We start from the raw sequence: 19,652 nt of genomic DNA, 5'->3' as shown, positions 1-19,652 counted from the left end.
TTCGTCAGTTTCTCTCAGTGGCGTGGTAGTAAACACCTAGCAGGATTACCTTGAATGAGGGACAATGAAATAGATGTAGCAAAAATCACACTCTTTTAAGAAGCCAGACTATGATAACTAGAGCTAAAGAGCTTGATAAAAGTGAGACAAATGAGCCCTGGTTGGTGTGGCTCAGTGGTTGTGGCCTGCGAATCAAATGGTTTGATTCCCAGTACTGGGGGTGTGGGCACGGTCCCCAGTGAGGGCCATGTGAGAGTGAACTACACATTGATGTTTCTCTCCCTCTCTTTCTCCCTCCCTTTCCCTCTCTAAAAATAAATAAATAAAATCTTTAAAAAAAAGTGAGGTAAATGAACAAAGGTGATTTCATGGTTTTTCCTGTTTTGTTTCTAGGATGGCAGAAAATTAAACAAGCTTATAAACAGTAAGAAAGGAGGGAACTGATAAGGGTATTTTGCATATAAGAAAAAGCAGGGGTAAACTGGAAAATGATAGAGCAGAGGAGGAAAAGTTAACTTTGGTATAAGGAAGAAACCTTTCTTACTGGTTCATGCTAACCAGACATGGGATTTGAAAGAAGAGGAAGCTCATAATTGATGTAAAAAAACCTTGTATGTGTTTATATGCTGATAATGTGGAGAGAGCAATTGGGCAGAACTCATGGAAAGAGACTTATAATAGCAGTTTTGTGGAATAGAAGAGGATGCTAACAAGAAGCACAGAAAAGAACTACTAAAAGGCAGTGAATAACATGTTTAGAACCCATCATTATAAAATCATGTAATGGCCCCACTGGAAAGTTTTAAGCCCCAAGGCATAACAGAGCACATATTTAGGAATTCACTAAACCTATTAATGTCATTTTTAAATAATAATTTTATGATGGAAATAATCATATTAATCTGATTTGTGAACAGGAAATATAACCATAACTAAAGGAATGCTAAAGACTTAGACTTTGTTAGAAAAAAACTGTGGCCAAACCAGTTCTTCGAAATTGTAATTATTTTTAGTTTATTTTCTATATAGTCAGAAAATGCAATGTATGTAACATGGAGGGCTAGAACATCCTGAACTGCCTAGATGACCACATGCTAATTTCTCTATGTGAAACACCATGTGAAGCAAGTGATGTAAGATAGAGAAGTCAGCGCAGCCTTTCATCTAAACATTCTAAGGATCATGATAGCCCACAAGTAGGGTCCTAAATATTCACCTGTTTCTCAACATGCCATGACCATGACATGAGGGTGTAGACCTCTTGAGGTGGGGTTGTGAGAAAAACTGAAATACAGACATAACAATGACACAAAAGTCTTCCATAACAAAAAATTTCTAGTCTGAGGAATTAGCTCAGTTATGGAGATGAAGGACAAACCATCATCTACACAGTTGAACCTCTTCAACCAAATATGTTTTACTTAACTGCTATATATCACAGTATATTGCAAGGGCACTGCATGATCAAAAAAACTGTTGCCTTTTCCTATGATTAAAAGGGTATTAAAAAAGTAACAGTTTGATATAAATGTCAGCCTTTTTAAGACTATCTTTGAAACTTCAAAGACTGTAGGCGCTCCAATGATCCAAAGCAGTATCAAAATTCCAATAAATTTCAATAAAAACGAATCAAGGAAATCATATTAAGTATTGTTAATGCATAGTCAATTGCTTCTATTATTGGGAGTAATTAAAAACCATACAACAGAGCTCAATGCACACTATAATACAAATACAAAATATCAATACTCTTCATAAGTAGCTACTGATTCAGAAAAAATATATGAAATACAAAATGAAAAACCTTTTGAATATTCTCTAGTTTCTTCTTTTCAACTTCAAATTGTTCCATCCAGCAATGTCTCTTCTCTTCTTCTTCTTGAAATTCCTTTTCTTCTCTATCCCTATGAGCTTTGAGAGTTTCTTTCTCTTGGTCTTCTAGTTCTTTCTGTTTATCTTGCCAAGCCTCAAAAGATTGCCTACATCTTTCTTCCACTTCACAGTACCCAAATTTTATTTCACCATCATCTGCATTCATAAAGAAAAATAATTTATTTGAGATCAAACCTGTCAAAAGTAATCTAATGTAAAGAATAAAAGTAATTTTAAAAGCAATAACAAATTTCAACATATTACCAAAGAAAATGTGATAAAATACAAAAAATATACATTCTTAAATATACATGAAAATCCTACTGTTGTCAATAAAGAGAACGTAAAACTTGCTTTAAACTACTCAGTAAAACTTAATCTAAAACTATGTGTTATAAGGGGTACTTAATAAATTCAAGGCTGGGTATGTCTATTGCTGTCAGCTATATATGTAGAAAAATTATACATATATTTAAATCAAGTTTATTTAGAAGGTAAAAAGAAAACTATGAGAGTATGTAATTGAATAAGTATAATGAAAGCATAATTTTAAATATTGATTATCAAAGGAAAAAAGATTATAAATTTTCTCAGATAGCTATGATCAGGTAAAAATTATCAAAATTATCATTGAGCAGTTTAGTCCACCTGGAAAAACATATTCATCCCCATGTTCATGAGGACCCGTCTCTGGAACAGAATCAGGACTGCCACAGTGCGTTTTACTTCTCAGAAATTCTTCTTTTTCTATTTCAGATAATATCTAAGTGGTTAAAAGAGTACCAATGATTACAGAAAACCAAAACAGAGTGAAAAGCTATCACTTTAATAATGTAGAGAATATTTATATACACGTCTACAACTTTATTTACTTCAAACCCCTCTCAAATACAATTTTCTAGCACATTAATGATTTTGTCTTTATGGTGTATAATAAAGTTTTTCCCATTTAGAATGACTTTATTTTAATCTTGTTATTTAGAACTCTAATCAATCTATAATATCAATCCACAATAATTAACTTGCTTGATAATTATTTAAAATATTCCTACTAATATTTGCTTTCCTCCTAATATATTTCTATCTTTCTTATCTGTAGTGACTGCTCACACATACACACTGCTACTATATTCAGTGTTTTAAAAACAGAACTGCCCTGGCTGATGTGGCTGAGTGGATTGAGCAGCACCTGTGAACTAAGAGATCACTGGTTTGATTCCTAGTCAGGGCACATGCCTGGGTTGCAGCCCAGATCCCCAGCTGCAGGTGTGCGAAAGGCAACAGATCGATGTATCTCTCCCACATTGATGTTTCCCTCCGTCTCTTTCTCCCTCCTTTCTCCACTCTCTAAAAGTTGATAAAGTCTTTAAAAATAAATTTAAAAGTAAAATAAAATAAAATAAAATAAAATAAAATAAAAACTATTATCTACTTTAACCTGAATTATACATTAAGATATAATTTTGATTAATATTTTCCATAATTAGATTTCTACTGGACTTTAGATGGAAAGAAATAGGTTATCTATTCCAGTGAAATAGCAGTGTGATATAATTCAAAATTAATATTTCAAGTTTTAGTGTTATCAAAACAGCAAATAAGAAACATACATATCATTTCACATTATTTTAGACATCTTAGAGAGCAGCACTAGAGTTTGGTAAAATGGGAGTTTAAAATGAATCCAAGATGTTGAACCTCTATAAGAGATTTGTGGGGGTTTTAACCAAAAATGCTAACTTCCCTTAACTCTTATTTTTTTAGAGAATTTAATTTTATCTTTAAATAAAAACTAATGTAAGATGTTCTGAGTTTAAAGTTTCTATAGAGTATTTAAAGTCTCTGCTGGAACATATTACATTTCTAACCAAGGCAATAAACAGAGTATATTAAATTTTAGTAAGAGTTTTAGGGAGAAATCATGCAAAAATAGTTCTATTGTCTTATCTACATACAAATTAAATTCCTAAGTACTGATGCTTCAAATCACTATTTCTAATATTTTTAAAGGTTGAATTTCGAGTGGTTTTATTTTATATGACAATGCAGGTACAAAACCAAAAATAATTTCCTTAAAAATAATTAAGTTTTTAATTTTTAAATTAGTGAACTTTAAATTGGTGAACTATCATCCAGTGTAAGAGGGAAAAGTAAATTCCTAACTGTAACATTGAGTATTGTTAGTCAAATGTTGAACATTTACCTTCGTTAGTTGATCTAATTTTTCTTTATATTCATTTGATAGTTCTATCCTTAAATGCATATGATTATTAGAAACTGCTCCATAAGTACAACCTAGAGAAAGAAAAAATATTATAACTAAATACTAGAGTAGGGAACAATATGCTAAAATTCCAAAATGCTTCATCACCCTTCAATTTCAAATTCTGTTGCAGCATATTCTTGATCAGTAACTCAAGACCACAGAAAACAACAGAGAATAAAGAACAGAGGAAATCTGTAACTGTTTTCCAAAAAGTGACACATTTTTATATCACTAATTCTTTATCACCTTTTGTATTCTGAAGTTTATTCTCCACATACGCAGAATAAAGTTTTGTTTGACGTGTGACATCCTTATTAGAAACCAACAGAGGTTTAATTCTACCTGCTATAAACTGGCAATATAATCTTACCCAAGATATGGAAACCACTTTAATAAAAGTATCAGTTTAAAAGATTATAATAACTAACAGGCAAATGAAGTAAACTTTATTTTATGAGTTTTTGTTGAATTTTATCAAGTATTTTTGTCATCTATGCAGATGTAAGTTATGTTTCTCTTCCTTTTTCATTTAATGTGTTATATCACTCAGATACTATAAATTACATACAGTAAGCTATTTTTAAAGGGGATCTTTCTGCTGGTTAACTGGTCATTTGCACCTATTTTTTCAGGTACAGATTTTCAACTTCAGCAACTATTCACAATCTTTCTGGAATGCTTTCTGTGTGAGAGGCTATAGAGCAAAAAATAACATTCTCCAGATTCCTCTGAGGATAAGTTCTTAAGGGTGATTTAGGTTCTACTAAATGATATATTTGTGTCTTCATTTTTATAAAAATATTATGTGTGAAGAGAGACAGGGAGCTATATTTCAATTTTAATATTTTGGGGGGGGCCCAGACCATGATAAATAGAAGGAGCTTTGATTCAGAAATGGGAGTGTTTAGTAGCGGATAAATGTCTCTGAATTTTCTTATTATATTAGACAGCAGCTCCACCAGCAGACAGGTTCTACAATCTATGTGTGTGTATTTTGTACATGTTGGATATTCCACCTACAGTCTGTTTCTTCAGTTCTATCAACAATGTGTTATTTATTGTAGTAGCTAGTCTCCAAAGATTTCTTTCCTGGTTACACTCTGCACAGAACCGTGACCATCATGATGTGGTAGAAATAATGTTGCATAACTTCTAAAAATGTCATAAGAAGCCTTACAAGGTTCCACCTTAGTATTTTGTTTGTGGGATGCTTCTTCTCATTATGCAGGTGCCATGCAAGCCACAGGGAGAAACCACATGTAGGTGCCTCCAGCTGACAGCACCAGCTGAACACCCAGCCACCAATTGGCATAAACTGCCAGACGTTTGAGTGAGCCATCCTGGAATCACAGTCCAGTAAAGATTCCAGATGACTGCTCCTTAATCAACATCTGACTCCAAATGCATGAAATCCAAGCAAGAACTAACTGCTCAGATAAGCCACAAAACTATAAAAGATAATAACAAATTGTTCTTTTAAACTACCAAGATTTTTTGCAGCAGTAAGTTACCAGAACATCTCCTCTACTCATAAAAACAAACACACAAATACCCCCCAAAACCTTACCACCTAAAGTAGCCAAATGGCTTCTGACGTCTAGACTAAGAGGCCTAATCAATACACCTATATGCATAAATGAAATTAGCCTCTGGTTTCTGTAGTGTGTTATACCTATACAGTTTTATTTTCGAAATATGTAGCTTATATCATCTGCAGATGTTTTTGCCCCTTGATAGACTATAAGAATTCAACTGCAAAATTATTCTTAGTTTCTAAAGACATTTAAAAAGAAATCCCTTTCCACCACCTTGCCAGATTATTGATTTAATGTTTTCCATTTTTGAAATCAACTTTGATAATTTGAATTTTCTTGGAAAATTATGTTACTCATAGAGATTATTAAACATATTTGGCTAGAGCTCATAATTTTCATAATAAGGGCTCTCATAATCTTCTAAACCACTGCCACTATTGTAGTTATATAACCTTTCATGTACTCATTTTATATAATTGTCACCTTTGACTTTTCACATAATTAAGCTATATAATTGCCAATATATTTATATTTTTATTGTGTAGGTCTTGGTAAAAATAAATGAATATATCATTAAACCCCTCATAACTCAACTACAAATACTCACTGCCATAACTTGAAGCATCTACATATCCATTTGTACAAATGCTCGAAACAAAAATCTTGGAGCCACCTACTTCTCTTTCTTTCATACCAGTCCATCAATAATCCTTTTGGTTCTTTTAACATAAAAAAGATTCTAGAATATGACTTTTCATCATATATACTCAAATTACTCTCATCTATGCCATACTATTGTAATAGTTCACCATGGTTTATAAAAGCCCTATATGATCTGACCCCTTGTATTGTTAGATTTTTACAACCATAAAGGCTGACTGCCCTTCAAACAATTAAGCCCACTCCGTGTGCCTTGACCTTTACAATTCCTTCTTTCTGGAACATCAGCTCTCTAGACATCCTTGTGGTTCATCTTCTCATTCATTAAGATAGCCATGGGGATTACTACTCAGTCATTGCTCAAATATCACCTCCCTAGAAAGGCCTTCCATGGCTACCTTATCTCATATAGCAACCTCCAAATGCTACCCCTTATATTGCTTTTGATTTTTATCTTTTTTTAATTAGATTTGATTGATTATGTTATTACTGTTGTCCTGAGTTTCCCCCTTTTTTCCTGAGTTTGCAGACTTCCACCCAGCATCCCACATTCCCTCAGCAATCTTCACACCATTGTTCATGTCCTTTCACATAAGTTCTTCAGCTACTCCATTTCCTATACTGTACTTTACATCCCAGTGGCTATTCTATAACTGCCTATTTGTACTTCTTAATCTCCTCACTTCTTTACCAATTCCCCTATACATCCCTCCCATCTGGCAACCATCAAAACGTTCTCTGTACCCATGATTCTCCCTCTGTTATTCTTGTTTGCCTAGTATGTTTTTTAGATTCAATTGTCAATAGATATGTATTTTGCCATTGTATTGCTTTTGATATCCCTTCTCTTAAATAAGTTCCTTTGACATTTCGTATAATAATGGTTTGTTGATCATGAACTCCTTTAGTATTTTTCTCATCTGGGAAGCTCTTTATTTGCCATTCAATTCTAAATGATGGCTTTGCTGGGTAGTGCAATCTTGTCTATAGGTCCCTGCTTTTCATGACTTTGGATATTTTTTGCCAATCACTTCTGGCCTGCAAAATTTAGTTTGAAAAATCACCTGACAGCTTTATGGGAACACCCCTGCAGGTAACTAACTTCTTTTCTCTTATTACTTTTATGAGTTTCTCTTCATTTTTAACCTTTGGCATTTTAATTATGATGTGTCTTGGAGTGGGCCTCTTTACATGCATCTTGTTTGGGATTCATTGTGCTTCCTGGACTTGCATGTCTCTTCCTTCAAATTAGGAAAATTTTCTTTCATTTTTTCAAATAGATTCCCAATTTCTTGCTCTTTCTCTTCTCCTTCTGGCACCCCTATGATGCAAATGTTGGAATGCTTGCAGTTGTCCCAGAGGCTGCTTACATTATCCTCATTTTTTTTCATTCTTTTTTCTTCTTGTTGTTATGATTGGTTGTTTTGTTTTGTTTTTTGCTTGGTTATATTCCAAATCACTGGTTTGACCTCAGCTTCATCCAGTCTACAGCTACTTCCCTGTAAAAGATTCTTTGTTTTAATTAGTGTGTCCTTTGTTTCTGAGTGGACCTTTTTTATGCTGTTGAGGTCCTCACTAAGTTCCTTGAACACACTTATAACCAGTGTTTTCAACTCTGCACCTGATAGATTGCTTATCTCCATTTCATTTAGCTCTTTCTCGAGTTTTAAACTGTTCTTTCACTTGAGTCATGTTTCTTTGTCTCCTCATTTTGATAGTCACTCTGTGTTTGTTTCTATGTATTAGGTAGAGCTGCTTTGACTCCATGTCTTGGTAGCATGGGCTAATATAGTAGGTGTCCTGTAGGGTCCAGTGGCACAAACCATCACCCAAGCTGGGTATTCAAGGTGCACCCTTCATGTGGGCTGAGTACACATTCCTCTTGTATTTGATCCTTGGTTGCTATTGGCAGGTCAATGGGAAGGATTTACCCAGGCCATTCAGCTGCGAAGATTGGCTGTGACCACTTACCACCAACCCTCACCCTCCATGGAGGGTCAGTTGTACAGGAACAGAGTGGTGGTGCTCCAACATGGTCTGTAGTTGTCCACTGGGATGCTGGCCCTGGGGTTTCCTGGGTAGTGCAGGCTAAGCTCAGCCCCCAACTGTTTTGCATGGGACCACCCTGCCTAAAGCCATCTGAGAAGACTGCTACTTGTGCTGGGCTTGGAGATTCCCAGTCAAAGCCAAGTTGTGAATCTAGACTGGCTGCTGCTAGTGCCAGGCTTGGGCTCACTGAGGCCAACTATTGCTTGTTTGAGAGGATTTAGGAAGTTGTGCAGTATGGGCCAAGACCAGACATTCATGTGGAAAAGCACGTTGGGTGGGCCTGTAGGTTGGTGGAGCAGAGTATCTAAGGTTCTCCATGGTGGGTCAAATACTGTTAGCTAGGTTGATGGAATCTCTGATATGGCACAAGCTTACCAGCTCTGTGGCTTTGTGATGGGAGGGTTTAGAAAAGTGACAATGGCCTCTGCTTGCCTTGATGCCAGATACCTCAGTTACTCCCTGTGTGCCACTGGTACATTTCAAGTTGCTAGCCTAGTGCTGGAGCTCAGAGGGAGTGAGTCTGAGTAGGTAAGTCCATGTGTGGGTTCTTTAAGCTGAACTGCTTGGGGCTCCAGAAGTTTCTTCCACCAACTCAATCCTCATTGGTTTTTGCAGCAAGAAGCTGTGGAGACTTATCTTCCTGGCACTGGAATCTTGACCTGGAGAACTGGTGTGGTACTGGGACTCCTCGCTGTTGATATATCCTTCCCGAATTTTTATTCACCACACATGGGTGAAGAACCAGCCCATTCTGCATCTGCATCCCCCCACCAGTCTTGACGGATGTGGTTTCTTTAATTCTGTAGTTGTCAGATTCCACTCAATTCAATTTCTGAGGGTTCTGAGTGATGGTTGTTCTATATTTTAGTTGTAATTTTGATGTGGTTATGAGAAGAGACAAGCCATGTCTACCTATGCCACCATCATGACCAGAAGTTATCCTCTTATTTTGACTTTTTTCCTTCATAGCAGTTATCTCTGTTTAAATGTTACATATTTATTTATTTATTTATTGTCTGTCTCTGCACATAGAACATTAGAACAACAGAGCCTGTTTTGTTCTCTGCTGTATTCTCAGTGGCTGGAAGAGATACTTTTACATAGTAAAGTTTGTTAAATGAATATCTATGAATACCCACATTTTGATTTATGCTAATATTGCATAAATTACATTAATATTTATAATGATTTTAATAATATATCATGAATATTTATGTCATTAAATATTTGTCTAAATAGCCTTTTTTAATGGGTACACTGTTGTACACACCAAGATCTTGTTGAAAAATTATGGCTATAATTTTTCAGTATAAACCAAGCCATGATTAAGTCTAGTTAAATCTTTGATCATTATATTATTCTTAGAATAATTCCAAGAAATAAATGTGCTCAGTTGAAGAAAACAAAGATAGCTAGGCTTTTTATATAAATTATATTGTTCTCCTAAAAGATATATAAACTGATACATTTAAAATAGTCTTATGATTAGTTTTCTTTTATGTAAAGTAATAGAATGTCTGGCTTTAATTAGGAATGGTTAAACAAATATTGGTGATCAGTATTTATTGGAGACATAAAGAAGGTTAGTAAGAAAAATGAATGTAGTAAGAAAAATGAAAATATATGCATAATATAAGAGATAAGCACTTCAAGTGGTGCTTATCTCTTGCACTTTCCTAAATCATAAGTTTTATATTTAACAAAATAAAAAAACTTATCTGCCAAGCAGATAAAACCTGTACTTACCTAAAACATCAGTGTCTTCTAAGTCCTGAAGAATGAGCTCTTCAGCAGTTTTACTCTTATTCTTTATGATGTTAATACAGTGAAGAACTGACTCAGGTAATTCATCTAGGTCCTAAAAATTTCAATAATGAAAGTATTAAATTATTTATCAAAACTAAATATTAAATATTCCCTACTTCATTATACATCAAAATTTTTAGAAAAATGTGTAAATGAGGTAAAAGGGCTATAACAAGCATAGTTCAAACAAATATATTTGGTGAAAATGTGCTTTTCATTTTTTTTAAGATTTTATTTATTTATTTTTAGAGAGGGAAGGGAGGGAGAAAGAGAGAGAGAGAGAAACATCGATGTGCAGTTGCTGGGGGTCATAGCCTGCAACTCAGGCATGTACCTTGACTGGGAATTGAACCTGCGACACTTTGGTTCACAGCCCGTGCTCAATCCACTGAGCTATGCCAGCGAGGGCTTAATGTGCTTTTCATTTTTAGGTCTTAGGAATTATATCCATGTTTCTGATGAATTCATAATCAAATTAAGAATCTCAGGATTTTTTGTTTCACTTAAATTAGCTATGGATAAAAAGACATACTAATGTAAAAATATCCATTTTTTCCAAAAGTAAAATATAGGTTACTGAAACCTTCATTAAAACTTAAAGTATAATTATTTTTGAAACTGGACAAATGAGGTTGTCTTGGGGAACATCTTAGTTGAGAAGATTTTGAAACAGTAAAACAACTAAAAAAATTGGATTAGTTTGAAATTTAAAAATATAAAACTACAGTAGGGGAAAAAATAACAGAGTAATAGAAATAATAGATAGCCTTGGATAGATCATATACAAAATAATTAAGTGTATACAAAACATATGATAAATCAATGGTAGAGAGTTGGGTTGTCCCACAAATGACACTAGGAATATTAGCTAAATATGCTGAAGAAAATTTCAAGTTAGATCTTCATTTCATAACATAAATTCCCATTGGATTAAGAATTTTGATGTAAAACAATGAATTATGAACAGATTTTCTAAGCATATAAACATTGGGGAAAATACACAAAGGAAAAAATAAGTTTGATTTAAAAAGTAACTACATAGATCTAAAGTTGTCACATAAATTTTGCTTTCATCCTTACATAATCACATGAGAATGCTCACAATTAAGCAAAAAAAGCAGTAACCAAACACACACACACACACACACACACACATAATATGGTATAATTCCAAGTTTACCAAAAATTAAAAAAATACAAATGTGTAATTATAGGTGATTTCTACCTTCAGCATATTTTTATATTTAAATATCTATCAATATATATTGTTTAAAGCAGGAGTCCCCAACCTCGGGCCACAGACTGGTACTGATCCAGGCCTGTTAGGAACCAGGCCACACAGCAAGAGGTGAGTTTGAATACAGTTTGCTTGAATCATCCTGAAACCAACCCCTCCTACCCTGGTCCATAGAAAAATTGTCTTCCATGAAACTGGTCCCTGGTGCCAAAAAAGTTAAACATGAGATAAGTACAAGAAACACATGAGAAAGTACTACATCTCCTGAAGAGGTTACTCCATTTAAAGCTTCAAAAGTCCAACATTTAACACTTACTGTATCGCTATCATCACTCTGGGTTTCTGATTTTGAATCACTATCATCATCATCTTTTTCCAAAGAAGAAATACTGATTTTATCCAGTTCAGCTTCTATTTCTTCTTTGAGCTTTGCATCATCATCGTCTTCCATTACCCTTCATAATAAAACAGAATCATTTAAAGAAAATTAGAGAGTAATATGACACTAAAAACTGTGGGTTCTTTAATGTGTCATAATAATACAACATTGTTCTACATAAATATGTCATAATACATGTTTATCAACAAACATTTATAATACATAGTTTATCAACAAACATTTATCACAGCTTATTCTGGTTGTTGAAGAAAACTGATTTCTCCAATCATTCATTATTTCCTTGCTGTTTGACTACAAAGTGGTCAACTCTAATAATAGACTTTAAAATCTCTAAGGGAAAAGTTATATGGAATGAGCTAGCTTACCTTCCTGAACCAAGAAAGTTCACTTGGTAAACCTTGGTTTACCTTTCACAAGAAAGGTAAAATTTATCCTCATGGAAATGACTAATGGAAAAATACCTATGAATAGCCTGAATATTCAGAGATTAAAATAACTCAGAGAGAACAACCTAAGTCTGTGCATGAGGAAACATATGGCTAGTTTCTACTCATTAACTCAAGAGTTATTATTTTTACCAGAGATAGACAAATTTTTCAACAGTAACATGTAATAATGGATAATATATGGCATGTAAAATCATTATTTATGTCACTTAACTTTTTAACTTTTGTAATAGATATGAATTAATTTTAGTGTATTATAGTATACAAGGTCTGTCCAAAAAAGTCCAGCCATTGTTCATATCACAAGAACAGTTTACATGACATCGATGTAACTTAGCAGAGTGGAGATGATCTTGTAACCAAGAAGAGTGGACTGGAATGCACATGCATGAACAATGATAACTTCACTGTACTAGTCAGTGGAGTAGGTAGATGCCATTGAGTGAGCATGTGTACTGTGTGGCCATCACATTCAAAATGACTGAGCAAGTGGAGCAATGAATCTGCATTAAGTTTTGTGTTAAGCTTGAACATTCCTCTGCAGAAACTATTTTGATGATTCAGAGGCTTTTGGGGATGATGTAATGAGAGCAGCACAAATAAAAATGTGGCACGAATGCTGCAAAGAGAATGCTGTGTCCAGAATCTGTTGAAAGTGATCCACGTTCTGGAAGGCATGCAACAAGCAGAACACATGAGAATTTTGAAAGTGTACAAGCTGTAATCAACAAAGACTGGAAAACTGTCCCAAGGTGCCTACTTTGAAAGATACTGAGATGTCATTGTCCTATGTACAGTGTTTCTTGTATCTTATATCTTCTTCAATAAATGTCTATTTTTCATAGTGCATGGCTGGACACTTTCTGGACAGACTTCATATCTTCATGTCATCATCATCATTATCATCATAACCACCATCATTAGCTTCCATGCATTGAGTAACTATGACCAGGCAGGCACTAGAAGACAACTGTATGATGGATAATCCTCAGAGTAACTGAACAGGTTAAAGGTCATTATAGTCATTGTATAGATGATAAAACCCAGGTCTGAAGAGGTTACTTAACTGTCCATGGTCACTACGCTAACAACTAACGAGGAGCAGGATCCTAATTCAGACATCTTAAATCAAAACCTAAGCTCTTCACTACCAAGTGGTCTCCAAGCTCAGCCAAGCTATTCATCTGACCAGCAATCTTTCCAAACATTCCCTCTTCTAATCATCTTCAAATTGAAGATCATAACCCATCAGTGGATCAAAAAAATTAATTTAGTGGCTCAATTATTAAGTTTTAATGATAGAAGACAGAAAAAGTTAGAATAGGCCAGAAAATAAACTATAAATGCACTAGATAAACTAAAGATAAGAATTGTTTTTTTTTTTCAAAGACGTTTCTAAAGTATGCACCCGTGCTTGAGTTATAATGTAATTTATTTTTGTTTGTTTTACTTGTTTGTCTGTATTACTGTGGGTTTTACTAAAAATAATTTTAAAAACAACTGTACTAATCAGCAATTATTTTATTTTCCCAGTTATTCCAAAGTTTCATTCCTTCCTCAAGCCTTTCAACCTCTGTTTTCTTGGCTTTTCCTTCCCTCTTTCTTTCCTTCCTTCCTTCTTTCCTCTTTCCTTTCTTCTTTTCTTCTTCCTTCCCTCTCTCCCCACCCTCCACTTCCTTTTCCTTATTTTGCTCATTCATCTCAAAATCAACTTTTTGTGATTTTTTGTGATTTTGTGACTTTTTAAAATCAACAGTCTACCAGATGCATTCAGAGAAGGGCTACATGCTACAAATACAGATTAAATGAGAGAAGTAACTTGTTTTCATAGAGTTTATAGTCTATTTAACAAAGAAAATGAAACACCCTCATTTTTCTACTTCTTTTCCTTAAATCACTCCTTACCCATATTACTAGAAGAGAAGCCCCTCTCCCTAAGAAAGGGAGAGGTGCTTCTCCCTATTCCACTGACCCTCACCACATGAATACAAGTTTACTACCATCTAAAAAAGTAACTCTTGTGCCTGCCTTTTCTCTAGCCATAGATATCACAATTCTTTATTTCACACATAAATGATTTAATTGGACTGATGTGCATGTACTGTATTTTGCCATGTATAACGGACACCCACGTTTTTGGGCACATTATACATGGATTATTATGACCATTATTATACCCATGGTATGTAATCATTATACCAATGTATTATGTGCATCCTTATTTTTCCCTCAAAAAATGTGGGCAAAAAGTGAGCCTTATACACAGCAAAATATGGTACTGCCTACACTGTTGGGAAATTATCCCAGAAAAATTAAAATTTATGTGCACACAAAAATGTTCACAACAGTTGTATTCCTAATATTCCCAAATTGGAAACAAACAAAATGTCCCTCAAAAGTGAATGGTCAGGTGGGAGGGGTGGGGAGAAAATACAGACATCTGTAATTGAACAATAAAATAATTTAAATTAAAAAAAGAAAAAAGTGAATGGTTAAACCAACTGTAGTATATGCACCCCACAGAATAATACTTAGCAATATAAAGAATGAACTATTGATACATGCCACGATACAGATGAATCCACATGGAAGTAGGCTAAGAAACCAAAATACAACATACTTTATGATCCCATTCCTCTAACATTTTTAAATGTCAGAATTTTATAAACAGAGAACATATTAGTGATTGGAAGGAGTTAGGGGTGGATTTCGTTGGAGAAAGGTGGTTATGGTGATAGATGGGCAACATGAGAGATCCTTATAGTGTTGGAACTGTTCAGTTCCAATTTTGACTGTAGGAACAGAAAAGTGAGTATATATTATTCAGATAATAAAAATTGTATAGTGCATGTACACACACAAGTACAAGTAAAATTGAGGAAATTTGAGTAAGATAAGCAGATTGTATCAATATCATGATACTGGTCATGCTATTATACTATAGTTTACAAAATATTAACATTGGGAGACAGAGGAAAGAATGTACAAGAGATATTTCTGTATTATTTTTTAAAACTGCAGGTGAATCTACAATTACCCCAGTAAAAGTTAATGCAGATATCCTAAGTACTCACTAAAAATTTCAAATGATCCATAAAATAAAATAATATGCAAGTTATTAAAAAATAAGTATACTTATTGCACTCCAGTGGAAATGTAGCCAAGAAGCAGTAGTTGAAAAAAGGCAAGTAGCAGAAAGATATGCAGACTGACATCACTTTTATGTAACCACACACAACTTTTTTTTTTTAGACAGAAACTTTCTGGAAGACATTAAGAAACTTTTAATTTTCATTTCATACCTTTATGTTGAGTGCTATTCTAACAATAAACATGTACTATTTTCACAATTTTAAAAGCTAGTTTAAAAATAGTCAATTTTAAGCCACAGCCTCTCTCGCCTAAAGGAAAATGAAATAAAACAACATACCAGTGCAAAATCTGATCCTGTAGTCAAATTAACTTAAAGTGCAATTCAAAGGTTGGTGGAAATGTGTGTGTGTGTGTGTGTGTGTGTGTGTGTGTGTGTGTGTTTTAAGTGGCTATAAAGCAGAAAGTACAGGCACACAGAACTTTGTGCCCGTAAAGGTAAAGGTAAAGGTAAAGGTAAAGGTAATAGGGTAAAGGTAAGAGTTATTTCCATTACATGTTCCTCTCTGCTCATCTACTGGCTCTTTAAACCAGCCCTGTCCAATTACATATACAAGCACATACGTAATCTTAAATCTTCTAGTTGCAACTTTTTAAAAAGTAAAGAGATGAAATTAATTTTAATAAAATATTTCAACATGTAATCAGTTAAAAAGTATTAAGATCAATGTAAAAAGTATACATTCTTTTTTGCACACTAATTATTGGGAATTTGGTGTGTATTTTACACCTACAACACGTTTCCATTCAGAATGGCAGCATCTCCAGCCCCCAATAGCTTCCTTTAGCGAGTGGTCACAGCAGTCCTCGACTCATTTCGCGGGAAGTGGGCTACAGTAAACATTTCGAGGTGATAATAAATCATTTCGAATTGGCTAAAGCTGCCAACAGTGGGAAATCTTAAGTGAGTCCACCCTTCAACCATAATAAAATGAGAGTGAAATCTAATTTTTAAAGTAGCCACAAGTATATGTGAGAAAAAGAAAGGAAGGAAGGCAAAGAATCGGGGAGGAGGAGGTGAGGAAGGAAGGGAACAGCCCTAAGAGAAGGACGGTCAGAGTGGATCTTCAAGTTTTGAGTGAGCTACCACAAGCTCCAAAACTGAAGGAAGCCTCGAGCTTCACAGCCGGCCCTTCAGCCCTCAGCCTCTCTTCCCTCCTTCTGTTCTAAAGCTTGCTCTTGGCGGAGAGGGACCTGGCTCCGTCTGCGCTGCCACAGCGCTGACTCTCCCCCTACACCGTGGATCCGGGTCTTGGGGGACCTCCGCTTACCCACCAGCAGCTAAAGCCTTCGGCTTGGTCGGAAGACAGGGCTCTGAGGCTCCAAACAAAGTGTAACCAAGGCAACAGCCAATCCCAAGGATGATCGTCCAGCTTTTCTTACTGGTGCCCCAGTAGGACAAATTATACCCTATCGCAATTGGAACTAACGCTGCATCTCAGGAACTTGGTAAGGAATTTAGATGCCTTGTTTTAATCTTTTAAAATAATTTTGGAAAGTAGTTAATAAAAAAATGACATTTTGTTACAATTACCCAAGTAGAGGTAGTCTGACCTTTAAATTGTGTCTGATCTGTGTTTCTTACTTGCATCTAGTAAATGTTAAATTGCTTATCTATAAATTGTTCATTACACAAAATCTTAATCCTAAACAGTGATTTGTGGGGTCTGGAAATATGAAGGAGAATCGAATAAATTGATTGCTTTCAATGAACGACAGTTTCTTTTTAAAAAGAAAGAAATCAATTATCTCTCAATGCCTATCAAAAACCTCTAAACCAATGGGTGAGTGGGATAAAAAATTAGAAAAATTATTTTCTGGAATATGTTTTATTGTAAAATATTGATGGTGACACCCACTGTTTTAATATGAAATTTGAAGTTTAAATACATATTATGCCATTCAACTTTCACTTAAAATTGATCAATTTTTTCATTGTGTGGAGCAAATATATATTGTACAAATGTGAAATTTCATTTTAGTTACAAACATTCCTGATTTTAATTTTTTAATGTTTGCAAACAAATAATTAAGTTCCAAGAGGAAGTGGCTATAACTGTAAAAGATATCTGATATACACTAAGCTAAAGGCAAACATTCCATTGAGCCTTTGAAAGAAAATAAACTATATTGCCTGGTAACAGTAAACTTGTATTGCATCAACATAAGAATGAATAATATGGAATGAGAAATCAGCAGACTTTAGATATTAAAAAATTCATTAGTGCCTCATTCAAGTAAGATAATGATTTTCAAAAATAAACTACACCTAGTTTTAGGTCTAATTAAATTTAGACTATTTTCATTATCAAAGTACATGTTAAAGTGCCCTTTTATTTTAGCTTGCTTTTGTTGTTGGTTTATAGACCATTTAAATTCTTTATTTAAAATATTCAGGCTACCATACTATGTTGAAATTCATGTCTGAAAATTTTAAGTTTAATTTTATGTGTAATTTTCCTGAAAATATATAGAATTCATTAGTAATCAATTAAATTCTAATACTAATTACAAAAAGCTAATTTAGTAATCAACTAATTTGAAGATGATGTTTAGATTGCGTCCTTTCTTAAAGCTTACCTTGTGCCCTGGCCTGCATAGCTCAGTGGATTGATCGTCGGCTCTGAACCAAAGGGTCACTGGTTTGATTCCCAGTCAGGGCACATTTCTAGGTTGCAGGCAATGCCCCCAGTAGCAGGCACACAAGAGGCAATCACACATTGATATTTCTCTCCCTCTCTTTCTCCTTCCCTTCCCCTCTCTCTAAAAATAAATAAATAAAATCTTTTTTAAAAAAAGCTTTCCTTGACAAATTGAGGACAAAAAATAAAAATATTAAAAGGTCTTCTGAAGATTAATTAATCCATGGTGAGCATTACTACACCTTGTATTCTTATGTTATTTTTACCCTGAAAATAACTGATAATTATATCAATTACCAATTATATAACTTACCAATCACTAATTAACATCACTAATTAAAGAACAAAATACAACAATGAAATAGTTATAGATTATAAATCAATTTATTTGAAATTATTATTTAATGATGCAGCATTTAGTAGAAATTCTCATAGTTGCTGGACAACCTTAGTAGTTCTATACTAAAATGTGGTATAATGAGATTAACCAGGTACTGGGTTTAAAAAGATAATCTCATTTAATTTTCATAACACTCCTTTGAGGTATGTGCTATTTATAATGGTCATTTACAGAAGATGACTTATGAACCCCAGAAAACCAGAATTATCTTCTGAAGGGCAGGCCCATTGTAGTACAGGCTTCGTTTGCCAGGTGAGTGTTCTAGGAACCCTTCTGTATCAGTGTAGCAACTGGTATTGTTATAAGAGTCTGCATTCAGCTTAGTGACTCTTTTTCAGTGCTTTTGCCCATTTCATGATGGGTGATTTACAAGCACACCTGCCCAACCAGGGTGAGTGCTCAGCAGTTTTTGACAAAAAATAGCATGACCCCTGTTCCCCACCCTCCCTATTCACCTGATCTAGCCCCAAGCAATGTTTTTGTAATTCCCTGCATGAAAAAAGTCCTCAAAGGGAAACATTTTGCCAATGTGGAAGAAGTGAAACAAAAACCAGCAAAAGCACTAAAGTCATTAAAATCACCGAGTTCAAAAACTGTTTTGAGCAGTGGAAGAAAATGTTTTGATAGGTATATTGCATCTAATGGAGAGTACTTTGAAGGTGACTGAGAGTACTTATCGGTTCCCCTGATATATGGTTTATGTCTCTGAGTTTGAATCTCAGTACTGCCACATATTAACCGGGTGATCGATTTTAAGCAAGCTATTTTAATTTTCTGAGTGTCTTTCCTCATTGGTAATTCTAGGAGTAATAGCATACTAGTGCTGAATTTGCAAAAATTTTGAAGGTCAAAAGAATCAATATAAATAGCACATTTTAGGTTATGGGATAGTGCCCATCGTTTACATATTTAAGGTCTACAAACCCGGGTTCAAGTTTCATCTTGGCCTCTTTCTAACACCTCAGTGCTAGCAATTCTCCTTCCTATTATATTCTTCATATCCTGGAATTGTTTCAAAATCATCTTGCAGTTTAGATCACATCCATTTCTTATGAACTAGTGTGTTAGCTTTGCAAATTGTCCCTGGCTTAGGTTTCTTTCCTAATTTGACTTCAGCATGGATGACAGAATTATGGTTCCCCATTATTTTCAGAAAATAAAGGCAGGGTGGCACTCGACTGTTTTCGTG

General features: G+C 34.4%; 1 protein-coding gene across 1 annotated transcript in view; it reads right to left on the bottom strand.

Moving 5' to 3' along the window:
* Positions 1-11,876, bottom strand: part of LRRIQ1 (leucine rich repeats and IQ motif containing 1) — a 192,638-nt gene extending 180,762 nt beyond the window's left edge. Inside the window, exons 1-5 of the mRNA XM_045830587.1 lie at positions 11,742-11,876; positions 10,129-10,240; positions 4,076-4,167; positions 2,521-2,635; positions 1,805-2,028 (exon numbers count right to left, since the gene is read on the bottom strand). Coding sequence (XP_045686543.1) covers positions 1,805-2,028; positions 2,521-2,635; positions 4,076-4,167; positions 10,129-10,240; positions 11,742-11,876 — 678 coding nt within the window. The remainder of the gene's footprint in view (positions 1-1,804; positions 2,029-2,520; positions 2,636-4,075; positions 4,168-10,128; positions 10,241-11,741) is intronic.
* Between the last annotated feature and the right edge of the window lie 7,776 nt (positions 11,877-19,652).

Source organism: Phyllostomus hastatus, unplaced genomic scaffold (assembly GCF_019186645.2).
Source record: "Phyllostomus hastatus isolate PE091 unplaced genomic scaffold, TTU_PhHast_1.1 phas_contig_152, whole genome shotgun sequence".
Classification (NCBI taxonomy): Eukaryota; Metazoa; Chordata; class Mammalia; order Chiroptera; family Phyllostomidae; genus Phyllostomus; species Phyllostomus hastatus.
This window is presented reverse-complemented; position numbering and strand designations above follow the sequence as displayed.